This window comes from Fusarium redolens, assembly GCF_020744475.1.
Source record: "Fusarium redolens strain MPI-CAGE-AT-0023 chromosome Unknown BKA55scaffold_2, whole genome shotgun sequence".
In the NCBI taxonomy this organism is placed as follows: Eukaryota; Fungi; Ascomycota; class Sordariomycetes; order Hypocreales; family Nectriaceae; genus Fusarium; species Fusarium redolens.
Window position 1 is genome coordinate 561,002 of NW_025763665.1, and position 11,650 is coordinate 572,651.

The 11,650-nt window shown below is 49.3% G+C and overlaps 7 protein-coding genes and 1 non-coding gene across 8 annotated transcripts; 5 read left to right on the plus strand and 3 right to left on the minus strand.

Moving 5' to 3' along the window:
* Positions 1-543: 543 nt before the first annotated feature.
* On the plus strand, positions 544-1,224 carry BKA55DRAFT_684129 (uncharacterized protein; the record flags this gene model as incomplete). Its single annotated transcript, XM_046198599.1, has 2 exons — positions 544-999; positions 1,054-1,224. 2 exons carry the CDS (start codon positions 544-546, stop codon positions 1,222-1,224), a joined length of 627 nt encoding a protein of 208 aa, XP_046054672.1.
* A 1,098-nt stretch (positions 1,225-2,322) lies between these two features.
* Positions 2,323-3,279, plus strand: BKA55DRAFT_589362 (uncharacterized protein; the record flags this gene model as incomplete). The annotated part of the gene is made up of 1 exon (XM_046194921.1): positions 2,323-3,279. One exon carries the CDS (start codon positions 2,323-2,325, stop codon positions 3,277-3,279), a length of 957 nt encoding a protein of 318 aa, XP_046054673.1.
* Positions 3,280-3,287: 8 nt separating this feature from the next.
* On the minus strand, positions 3,288-3,597 carry BKA55DRAFT_154251 (uncharacterized protein). Its single transcript, XM_046184958.1, has one exon. It carries the CDS (start codon positions 3,522-3,524, stop codon positions 3,351-3,353), a length of 174 nt encoding a protein of 57 aa, XP_046054674.1. The 5' UTR covers positions 3,525-3,597; the 3' UTR covers positions 3,288-3,350.
* Positions 3,598-4,356: 759 nt separating this feature from the next.
* BKA55DRAFT_500717 (uncharacterized protein) lies at positions 4,357-5,607 on the minus strand (the record flags this gene model as incomplete). The annotated part of the gene is made up of 1 exon (XM_046186769.1): positions 4,357-5,607. The coding sequence occupies one exon, from the start codon at positions 5,605-5,607 to the stop codon at positions 4,357-4,359; it is 1,251 nt and encodes a 416-aa protein (XP_046054675.1).
* A 1,966-nt stretch (positions 5,608-7,573) lies between these two features.
* Positions 7,574-8,283, plus strand: BKA55DRAFT_499044 (uncharacterized protein; the record flags this gene model as incomplete). The annotated part of the gene is made up of 3 exons (XM_046186615.1): positions 7,574-7,666; positions 7,808-8,166; positions 8,220-8,283. 3 exons carry the CDS (start codon positions 7,574-7,576, stop codon positions 8,281-8,283), a joined length of 516 nt encoding a protein of 171 aa, XP_046054676.1.
* Positions 8,284-8,949: 666 nt separating this feature from the next.
* Positions 8,950-9,379, plus strand: BKA55DRAFT_533659 (uncharacterized protein; the record flags this gene model as incomplete). The annotated part of the gene is made up of 2 exons (XM_046189503.1): positions 8,950-9,244; positions 9,294-9,379. The coding sequence occupies 2 exons, from the start codon at positions 8,950-8,952 to the stop codon at positions 9,377-9,379; spliced, it is 381 nt and encodes a 126-aa protein (XP_046054677.1).
* Positions 9,380-9,609: 230 nt separating this feature from the next.
* BKA55DRAFT_500038 (uncharacterized protein) lies at positions 9,610-10,663 on the minus strand (the record flags this gene model as incomplete). The annotated part of the gene is made up of 2 exons (XM_046186711.1): positions 9,610-10,261; positions 10,326-10,663. 2 exons carry the CDS (start codon positions 10,661-10,663, stop codon positions 9,610-9,612), a joined length of 990 nt encoding a protein of 329 aa, XP_046054678.1.
* Positions 10,664-11,502: 839 nt separating this feature from the next.
* Positions 11,503-11,573, plus strand: BKA55DRAFT_t36. The gene has a single exon. It is a non-coding gene; the product is annotated as a tRNA-Gly (tRNA).
* Positions 11,574-11,650: the final 77 nt, after the last annotated feature.

Sequence of the window (11,650 nt, forward strand, 5' to 3'; positions counted from 1 at the left end):
GGTGACCTCGAATCCGAGGTTTGGTAGCTCAGCATTTGGTCTTGTCCTGCTTCCATGACGAAGCCATGCCCAAAAGACCTTGCCGCTTCCCCGCTCATGCATCTCTTAGTAGCTGGACTACTGCATTGCATCGTGTAAGCGAGGAGGAACATAAAGATCCGATAGACTCGTCGTCGAATAGTGTTCTTGGATGAAAGTTCGGCTCCGATTCGGCGGACTGAGTATGTGCAGGACGGAGTTAGTCGGCAGGGACTTAAGCACCATTTTGGCGCTTACATAACACCCAAGCTCCAATGTCGGCCCCGCAATTGAAAGCCCGTCCCGATGGATTGGGAGAATTTCAGCAAAGTCCAGATGCAATGAGACTGCATTGCTGCAAGGCTGAAATTGAGCTTTCGTCATCCAAAATCCAACTCCGATATTCCGCAAAGATCGAGCTGACGACTTCCGGTGAATAAGCATATTCGCCCACGCGGAGCCCGAATAAAGCAAGGCCTTCACACCCTTTCCCGCAAGCTCACCTAAGCACCCAAATCGAGGGTTATGGCTGTCGACGACATTCCCTCCGTTGCCTTGCCCGGCAATGTCCTAGGCCCGGTCACCAAATTTGCGTCCGGGGCCGGTACACATGTTTACGAAGGCAATGTCGTTTCTTCTCTGCTTGGCCGAGTCACCGTGACACCCCCAACCAAGAACCCCGGGCCTCAAAAGCGTCTCAACAAGATTACTGCACCGACGACAGAGGAGCTTGCTACCATCTCCGTTGCCCGCCATGGCCGCAAGCGCGAGATCCTGCCCGACGTCGAGAACATTGTCCTCGCGCGTGTCCTGCGATTGATGCCAAAGCAGGCTATTGTAGTAATTCAACAAGTTGGCGACACAGTTTTGCAGACAGAGTGGCAGGGCGTGATCAGAGTGCAAGACGTGAGGGCAACAGAAAAGGACAAGGTCAAGATTTACGAGTCTTTTAAGCCTGGCGACATCGTTCGCGCGCAAGTGGTGAGTTTCCCTACTACTTCGTATAAGGTGGTGATGTTGACATATTTGTGCTAGATTTCTCTCGGTGACCAGGCCAACTACTACCTATCGACAGCGTCAAACGAACTGGGTGTTGTTATGGCTACGAGTGAGGCGGGCAATGATATGGTCCCTATCAGTTGGAAAGAATACAGAGATCCCGAAACAGGCATCAGCGAGCCTCGAAAGGTTGCAAAGCCAAGCTGAGCTTGCAGTTTTGTTTGAGAGCTGCCCTGATACAACAAGGACACGCGACATCGCTTGTCTCAATAATCTGGCTGACAGACCTATCCGCTGTGGAATAAGAGCCCACACAAACTCTACATTCTATGGGAAACAAGGCGCTCGTTCGTCTTTATAGCCACAGATTTCCATCCATACTATGGTATTCAATCGTCCTTTGATGGCGCGAGACTTCTCGCATAGATATCAATCCGTCTGGCTGCACTCGTCGCTCAGATCCGATGAAACAGACGGGGCTTGGGATAGTCGAAGAAGAATCCACAATGGCGAGAATTGAGCCCAGGACCGCCGGACGATAATGAGTTGGGCTTGTGCTAGAATCAACCTAGAATCTTGATCTAAAGTTAATACCACCTGAGAAGCCCGTTCCCAGAGTTATCGCATGTGATATGACATGATCAGATTTAGTGACGTGACCTGACCCTGTTTACCCATTCCAATAGCAATTTGTTACAAGATTGAGCCATGAATATCATTTGTTGTTCTTTTAACACTTGATGGTCTATGTCTTGGCTCGATTAGTGGAACGAATGACTGAACCAGGTAGACCAGTCAATTGCCTGGTCTTGATACGTGAACAAATCAACGTAAATAACGTCAATTCGTAACGTCTCGAATAACTACTGTAACATGCGTGGATATACGAGAAACGCCATTTGTTTCGTAGTCCAAATACCCTGCCACAACTGGACCCTGATCAACAAGACACGCGCCACTGAAATCGCCTGCTCAGCCGCCCAAGCGCCTCCCCGCCCCTCAAGTTATCGCGTGTCCAAGGCGTCAAAGCCACTGCCCGCATTCAGTTCAGCGACAAAAATAGGGACACTTGGGCTGACTATCCCTGTATTTATCGAAACCTTTCTTTTTGAAACAACGCCCACGACTTTTATACTCATCCCTTGGTCGTGATAAGTGCTTCTTTGGCATATTCTCAATATTGCTTGATTCAGTGTATCTATAAACATTTACTAACCTCCTCCACCCTGCATTATCAGTAACCGCCAACGACTCACATACAACGTTATATATGTGCCGGCCATGTCAACGACAATGGTCATGACAATGGCAGCGCCCACTCTCTCCGCTGATTCCACGCCGTGCTGCCCGGGCTGCGGCTACTCGTTACCTCTCGACCACAGCCAAGTTCAACTGCTTGAGGCCCAGGCTCGCATCGAAGACCTCGAGAACCAGGTCCGTCTTCTTAACGAGAAGGCCACTGCCGCCGTCGATCGCTGGGCCGATTATGAGGATGAACTCGCCAATTTGCGCGCTCAGCTACCCTCATCGCCAGTTCAGAAGCAACTTCCTGCAACGCCTACAAATCCTCGCATGTCCTTGCTACAAAGCGGTACCAGTCGGCTATCATCTTTCCTCTCCCCGCGCAAGTCACACGAACTTCCCCATATCGACACCAACCCCTCCCGACCTTCCAACCAGCGTTCCATAAGCGGCCAATCGCACCGCCCACAACAATTGCAACCCCCGCCATCTCCATCAGCCGAAGATCTGCTGGAGGCACTCAATCGAGAGCAATGCTTGCGCAAGGAAGCCGAAGGCAAGGTTGCAGCTACAAGCCAGGAGGTTGAGGAGCTTAGCGCTGCCCTCTTCGAGCAGGCAAATGAGATGGTCGCCGAAGAGAGGCGGGCACGAGCAAAGCTAGAACAGCGCGTGGATGAGCTGGAGCGACGAGATCAAGAGAAACGAAGACGTCTGGATAAGCTAGAAGGGGCCATGACAAGGATCGAAAGAGTAAGATTACTATTGGCAGAGGCGGAAGAAGATGTTGAGTCAAGCAAAAAGACAGTCAAAGAGATTGAGGAGCTGGAAAGGCAGCAGGAAGAGGAAGAACGAAAAGAAAAGGAGCAATCAAAGGCGAAACAATCTCAGTACGACAGCCGTGATTTCGTTGACAGCGTGTCTGTTGACGAGCATCCAGAAAGACGGTCCATGGAAAGGCACAGTGACAATGAACAATTGGATGGTAATACCAGAGGAGAAAGGGCTACAATGACATCCTGAACTTGGATTGTGTATGTCCCCTCGGTTAGCCATGGCACAGGCAGGGCATGATTCGAGGATGAGATATCTTATTAATGCATAATGAAGAACGATACATCTTTTGGAACCAACAGCCATGGAGTATGGAGTCGGCCAAGGTGGGATATTAGGGATAGGGCGTTATGTGGTACAGGGCGAAGAACACAATAGAGTGCACGATGATGAGCATATAACAGTATGAACGGTCTACCTTTGATATACAACATACGGCGTAATATGAGTACAGTCAGTTTATGGTCACTGTGCTCCTCACCTATAGCTTCTCACTGTGAAATACAGCAGTAATTCAGCGCATATTCAAAGCCATATTGTTAGTAAGTATTTATTTTGATTGTAATAAGCCTAACTTCGCCTAATTGTAAGAACAAACCTACACAGGCATGTAACGATGAGGCAAACTAATTCTCATGAGAAAGAAACATCGTATTGGCTTAATGTTGCTCTTTCGTAGGGTGACTTCCGGAATCACCACGGTTGGTGTACCGTCACCTCAAATTGATGGCAATTTCCATGTTTGGTTGCCATTAGTCATAGAATCAAACCTGGTTGACTCCAAAAAATCGAATAGGACAGATGGAGAGTGAATGTATCATGTTGAAGAGGACTATGTACTAAGAAAGCCAGAAGGTATTTCTGGAGTATGGATCAAAACCTTTAACTCCCCTAACGTATCCAAACATAGAGTAGAACTTGAGTTGTCTGATAGCGGACGTTGTCAGGGCTTAACGCTACGCTCGTGCCTACAGCCATGTCGAACTGTTGCATCGTCGACAATAACCCAAAACTCTGCTCAGAACACCCACGAACACATTACCGAGGATCATTACACCTGTGTCCTCTCATGAATAAGTATCGAATTATCCGCAAGCCGTATCCCGATGAAAAAAAAAATGCCACTCTCTTGACGCCGCTGTTGCAAAATGATTTGAAGGTGACCTCCCCTCCTGTAACAACAAGTTTTTCTTTGGCAACAAGGACGATTAAACATGATATCGCTCGCATGTGAATTTTCTATGATAGAAGTCGTTTGGTACCGGCTTAGATCCGGTTGTGCGCGCCAGGGGAGCCATTGCCATACGATGAGCGTCTGGCAGTCGAGGCAGGCATGTGTGGAGGTGGAAGACTCGAAGGGTCGTCAGCGAGAAGATCTTCAAGGAATGCACTAGGGGCGCGTTGGCTTGGTGGTCGATTGAGATTGAGAGTTGAGTTGCTGATATCTCTTCGGCCATGGAATGAAGGTGACTCCGGAGGACTTGGATTTAAGGTATGTCGTGAAGGAGTGCCGAAGTGACCGCGAGAATCAGGGCGCAAGTTGGTCATTCCGATATCATTCTCATGTTGACCACCAGGAGAGCTGGTGCCAGCGGCATAAAAGCCAGATGGTAAAAATGCAGAGCCACGATTGCCAGCCCCATTGCCTGATGCTGCGGCAGTTGGCGAGAAGAACAGATTAGAGGCGCTAGGGGTTGACGATAGAACAGGTCCACGGGTGGTTCGCCGCACGCCGCGACCAGCAGAGAGAGACATTGTCGACCTGGTATCAGTATATTTGTAGAAGGGCGCAGGGGGTGCGGGGAAGCCTGTCTTTGCGTTCTCGTCATGTTGGGCCTTGGCTGCTCGCTCTACAGACCGATGAAGGAGGATGCCAACGATAAGACGCCAGAGGAGGATGGCGAGCCCGAGAGCGCCAAGGATAGCCCCAACCGCAATAAAGACGGTTCCGTCAGGGGCGCTTGAGTGCCGCATGAAAGGGGCGTTGTTAGTGGGAGGAACAGAAGGAGCTGGATAAGTAGGAATTGGCTTGTATCTTGTCAAGGTAGGCATAGCTTCTTCCGTGCCAGAAGAGGCTATAGATGTGATTGTGGACTGAATGTCTTTAGTTTTGGTTGGGCCCTCTCCTGTCGCCGTACTGGCCTGATTTTCTTCCTCGGTAGACTTAGAGTCATCCTTTGCAGTAGACTTGGGCTCTTCTTTTCCTTCCGTTTTCGAAGGCTGCTCGTCCTTCGTTGATGCAGGCTTCGCGCTGTCTTTCGTTTCAGTACTAGCTGGCTCAGCTTTCTTGTCGTCGCTGCTCTCTTTGGCAGACTCAGCAGCTGTATTGGTGGGTTTGTTGGCATCGCTATTCTTCGAATCGGTCGCCGCTGAAGCAGGCTCAGGAACAGCAGAGGGATCATTATTCTTAGGGTCATCCTTGGTATCTTGGGCCATGGCCACGGCACCATACAATGAAACGGAGGCAAAGACTGAGACCAAAAGGTCCGGTCTCGGTAGGTAATTGATCGGTCTCATATTGAACTAGTCGTTTCAAACGGCTATTTCTAAGAATGGTTGTCCAAACGAAATACGTCCTTGAGATCGATCTCGAGTATTGTTGGGAAAGATTTCTCGTGGGACAGGCGCTGGCAAAACGGGATTATTCAGTGAGATTCGTTTTGAGATCGATCGAGGGCGGGTGGGATAGGTTGCGTATATCGAGGAGGCCTTGGAATGCCAAAGGGGGAGGTCGAGTCTTGATCTAAAAGATGTATGCTCCCGTTATGAAATAGCGCTTAGAAAACAGGCGTATTTTCTCCGAGAAAATGGAAGTAGGAGGCGACTTGTATGCTCGATAGTTGTGTGTACGTCTGAAGGGATATACCGCGTCTATTGTCCTGGCAAGGGGGCGCGTGGAGTGAAGATAGCGAGAGATGGGTAATTACTGAAGCGACCGATATCTATGCCGGCCTCCTGTAACTCGAACGAAGGAACACAACAAGAGCTAAGAAATAAATAAAGAATGTAATAACTGCATAGGCCAGCGAGTGAGTGTGCGTAACCAAGCGAGTGGGCGAGACGCACTACCAAAAATCGCGTTAGCAATTGTATGATAGAGTGAAGATCGGGTTGAAGCGATGGGATGGGGACGGGACTGAAAAGACGGGGTCGCACGACGACAGAGGCAGAAGCGGGCAGGGACTGGGGCTTGCTGCACCTTCCTAATGCCTGCCTGTCAATGCGTGTGCCAGGTGTTTGTGAAGGGCACCCCAGGCGAGTAAAAAAGGAGAATGACGATCGAATAGGTCTAGACTAGGCGTTGTTGGGAGGACCCCATTCGCCCATATTCGATAGTGTATGTCTGAAAAACATTAGCAACGCCGCAAATATCAGGAGAGCCGCGGTCTTTAATAGAGGCTAATGCGGCAATTGTTTTGATTGTCCAGCGGCTAGTAACGCTTTGGATTCATTTGGTAAAGTTGACAGACACGGCTGGCCGCCACGCTGATTTGGTGGTCAGCCTTAAGATCCCCAGCGGCTGGCTGTGTCGGACCACTGAATCTCGATGGCTCTTGGTGTTGTGCCTTCATGAGAGCCTAGTCTAATGGTTGCTGTGGACAGTTACCCATCCAAAGCATGGTGTATATGCAAGTAAATCCATGATAGGTACCCCAGCACCTCTCGTTTTCTGGCTTTGAACCTAACGCGCAGGGTTGATTGTCAATACATCCTGTTCAATTGAGGAATGCTTTGTTGCATACTCGATTCGCAACGGTTGGGCATCGTTAATGTGGCTTCCTGTCGCTACCCTTTTTGATGCATTATCTTGCAGATGGAGATGCAGTATCCGAACTGTTGAACAACGTTGAAACGGCATACAAAGTAAAATGTTTTTAACGGCGAGAATGCTCCATACAATACTTGTATAAATAGAGTTTGGCTTTGATCAACATTCAAGTGCGCCACAGCACCATATTTTGGTCCCTTACAGAGACCCTGAATATCTACAAAGCCAAATTGACCTTACAAGGCCCTGTGTACCTACATATCACATGGTGATACTTGTCACTATCCGCAGCTCAACTCCATTGTTTTCAGGGTCCTGGGTGAGCGGAGTGAGCATCGTACCGACCAGCGGGGTAATTAATGTGACATGGCCACAGTAGCATGGCTCTCTAAGACGGGGATCTTTTGCGTCTCCGCGTGTGGATTCTTAGTGTTTTACAGTTCATGACACCCAGCCACGCGATTGTCTCCACGACCACGGCCCGCTTCAAGAAGCCACACTTGTGTGGGTCTGGTCATTCACCACAAATATATCACGTGATATTCCATCGGCGCTAAAGCAAGGCCGGTCCCGTCCACGCGTGAGCCTCGTCATTGTCAGCCTCCAGTCCCAAGCATCGTCAACACCATCATCGGCCAACGATCACTGATTCCGCAACATCAGATATCTCCACAACAAGAAACAAGCCTTTCGCAACACACACCATTTATAACCATGGAGGAAGAGCGCCTTTGGAAGTTTCGACGGCCTGAGTGGCTTAACACCGTTTGGGCCCGAAATGCTGGTGTCTACAGCGCCGGAGCTATTGTACGTTGAACCCATAAAAGTCTCCCCAGCTTGAGTATTTGGCGCTTCTTCTTCGTTGCATGGCTCTCCCAAAGTACTATGCGCGACAAGATGCGCCCGCTTTGTCAATGGTTTCGTTACTCACCACCTGGCGCGCTCTAGTTCTCCATCGCTTTTTACGTCATGCTCGATTCCGCAGTTTGGTCCAAATCGTCACGCAACGGCTCCGATATCCATGTCAAGTTCGTTGACTGGCTGCCCTTTATTTTCTCTAGTTTGGGCATGCTTATCATCAATTCGGTCGAGAAGCAACGCCTAAGCGCCGATTCCTTCAGCTACAGTGGAAACGGGGTAGCATGGAAGGCTCGCGTGGTCCTGTTCTTGGGTTTTGCTGCTCTCGCTGGTGGAATGGCTGGTGGTGTTACCGTCTTTGTTCTCAAGTTTATTGTGCCCAGCGTCGCTATGCCTGCTCTGGGTATGGGAATTGAGAATGTGCTCAGTAACGCTCTTGTTGGAGTAAGGTACGATTCTTCTCATCCCAGGGAAATCGATCGTTTTTACTAATTCCCTACAGTTCCGTCGTTCTTTGGATCAGCCAGAACATGGAAGACGAGTACTCTTACAACCTCTCCCTGTAGGGACACCGCAAACCGACCAGAGTAAACTTTCAAATTCAGGTGATGCTGGGTCGTATTGATGGGTTAGGCTGCTTTCCTAGAGATGAAGACAAGTTGTACGATTAAGAACAGGACTTACAACATTACACCGATGACAATGGTCGCCGTGCTGATGTTCCACATCTAGTAACAAATGGCGAATAGTATTAGCGACAGCATACCTGAACAAAACTTGACTATCACAGGTATATGTCGAGTATATCTCTTTTTCTGAATTAAGCTTGGTTCAGAGTTAACGTTACCAAGGACGGAGTTAGGGAGGCTATTACACTTTGAATGCAATCCTGACTTTTGAGCTTGGAGGCCCCGGGTGGACATAATCATGAGACTACGTGAACATGAGCAGAAGCCCCAAGGCGAGGAGCTTGTTAATCGGTCGTGCAAGTGATACTGAGCTCTTTACATGCCTGTTGGAGGTAGGCACAAGTGTTTGTGTAATTGCCCTGACCAGATAGACAGAAGCAGCTAAGATGACTAGACGAAGACCCCCCGGGACACCCCACAGAAAGTCAACAGAAGGTGACCTAACATCTGACTTTACATAACCCATTTTTGATCAACATCAACTTCTTGGATAGTTACATTTCTTTCACATCACAACTGCTAACAAAAATTGGCGATTTCGCGATGGCAGATCGAACGCGGACAACAACGAATGGCACCGGGGTTCCCCGCTCTCGCAACGGCGCCTCTTCAGCAGGCGTCCGTCGTAATCTATTCCAAAGCCAGTTGACCCGGCGACCTACCGCTGGATCGACTTCTACGTCTGCCGAAACACTGCATTCGGACGTCGATATCTTGTCTGATACATCTGAGATCGTAGTTCGCGATAAGCATGGAGAAATTGAGCTTGGAGATCCTCCGACACCAATGATGGAAGACGAGGATGAGTTGCCACTAGATCATAGACAAGAGAGTGAGAGTAAGACATGCGCAGGACTAGAGATCGACCAATGCTAAATCGCAAATAGAGGAAAGACAACGTCTAGCAGAAGCAGTTAAACATCACCAGATGCATCGCCATGCTATGACCGAACAACCTGAAGGTGCGACATAAGCTTGTCTTTGTTATTCTTATCTTATTAATGCCGCATTAGAGCTTCTTGAAGCTGTGAGAGCAAGTCTACGAGCCAAAGTAGCAGCCCTTGCCGAAGATAATTGGATGTTTGAACCAGAAGAACAACCCCGTGGTTAGCCCAGTCTTTTATTTACCTTACAACGCCTGCTGTCTATGTATTTCTCAAGGCAATATGGTATACCAACATCCAACCCCACAGATCAAATCATCTAGTCTAGACCTTCCGCTGTGGGGGCATCTTGCCGTTGCGTAACCTGCTTACGCTTTGGCTTTTCTGGTTGGCCACCACCACCACCGAAGAAACCGCTCATCATATCCATAAGGGGATTGTTTTGTCGAGGCTTGGACAGACCGAAGTACATCTCTCCAACCATCTCAAGCGCCTCGGCCCATGATCCCGCCTCGTTGATCTGTGTGGCATACTTAGACACCAAAGCACGGTAGAGTTCGGGTGCGCCGCGCTGGATGGCGAGAAGGAGAAAGCCAAGAAAGTTGAGGAGAGGCAGGCTTGGGAAAATGCGGATGTCACCAGCGGAACTCGATACGTCTTGGACACCAAGATTCGGGTTATCATTGGAGAGGGAGCTGATGAAGAGGCGGTAGCAGGTATTGGCAGCACGAACGTTGCCAACGAGGAGATATGGGAGAACGGCGCGGCCGGCGAAGAGAGCCGCTTGATGAGGCTCGCCCTCCTTGTACCAATTATATTCCATCTTTGTGAGAATCTCGGGCGAGTCCTTGGTTCCCAATATCAAATGTTTCTCGGCCTCGTATGTATCGTGCTCCTCGGCGTATAGTGAACCGGCAACATGGTGAAGCTCTGGATCTCCAGCTGGATATTCGCCAAACTTTGCTGACCATCTTTCCCCGATAATGTCAGCATGCTCGCTCGCGATGACTTGTCAGACGACAATGTAGCACTTACGCTATGATTTCGCCAATAAACCTCTTCCTCGTAGGCTCACCAGCCTCGAATAGTCGTAGACAAGTCAATAGTCTACCCTTGGTGGTAGCATCAGGCTTTAGTTCTGCCTGCTTGTAGACATCGACCAACATAGTACACAGATCTCCTCCACTACCACCCTGCCCCGCGCGCAGCAACGCCTGAGACACATTGGAGAGGATATCTATCGCGGCAGGCCAGTTGGAGGTCTTGATATAGCGAGATGCCGCGACACGGGTCTGCTGTTGAGCCTCGTAGTAATCGCCCTCTTCGATCTTGGCCTGTAGCCGGGCAACTATGCGGTCAACCTTGCTGGCCATGATGAGGCGTTTGTAGGGTGAGTGACTTGAAGAAAGCTTTGTGGGTTGGCGGCGACGTGACCAGAAGAAATAGAGTGACGTAGAATACCTATCGATATTGAGGCGAGGTGTTGCAGCTCAGGTGGGTGACTGTTGGTGGAGGGGTTAAGGTTGGCCAGTACGTACCCAAAGCTTCAAGCTGCCCAGCCCGTCAGAACCTCCACAAGAAAGATCCACTTGAGTAATGGCTACAGAAGCCCCCTCCGTGAGGACTTTTCTCTCTCTCCTTGCCTTGACGTGAAAACCACACGAACCTCACTCTTGGAGTCCAAACTCTACCTTGGGCCAGCCTTGTACCAGGCCGTACAATTGCAGGACATATTGTCTACTGGAATCACACCAACTTCCCAGATGTGGACAGCAGCGTAAGTTCTCCAGCCGGCTTTTGCCCTCTTTGGTGCCGTGTCAACATCCAGTACCGGTATGCCAAAACTTGAACTGTTACACTGTCTCTCTTCCCTCCTGCGTGTAGCATCTGGTTAGATTATACCTATGATAACTGTCATACGAACACGGTACTATGAGCTTCGATCAATGCATTATGTTGGGCTAAAGTCAGCGTTGTGGCGGAACATAGTTAAAACTAATGCAGTAAGGTCTGTCTCTGCCCCACAAGACGATCTGAAGCAAGTCATAGGCGGATCCTATCAGCTTCGACTAATATAAGAAGCTCACCATCACCTGTTTGCTTCGTCTCAACTCTCCAACATAGGCAGATAGAGATGTCTCGTTACACAGATACAATTCAGCATTAATTTCCTACACAGGCAATCAATTCTCTCATCCATTAATAAACAGAAGCGTGATTAGTTTAGTGGTAAAATCCTCCTCTCCCATGGGAGGGTCCCGAGTTCGATTCTCGGATCACGCATAATCTTTTGCGTCTTGCGGGCTCTTATGTCTTTTGCCCATGACCAATATCAGTCATGGCAGTAGTGCTCAATATAG

Excerpts from the sequence above, each read along its gene's own strand:
- BKA55DRAFT_154251 (XM_046184958.1), bottom strand. The coding sequence starts at position 3,524 with ATGTTGTATATCAAAGGTAGACCGTTCATACTGTTATATGCTCATCAT.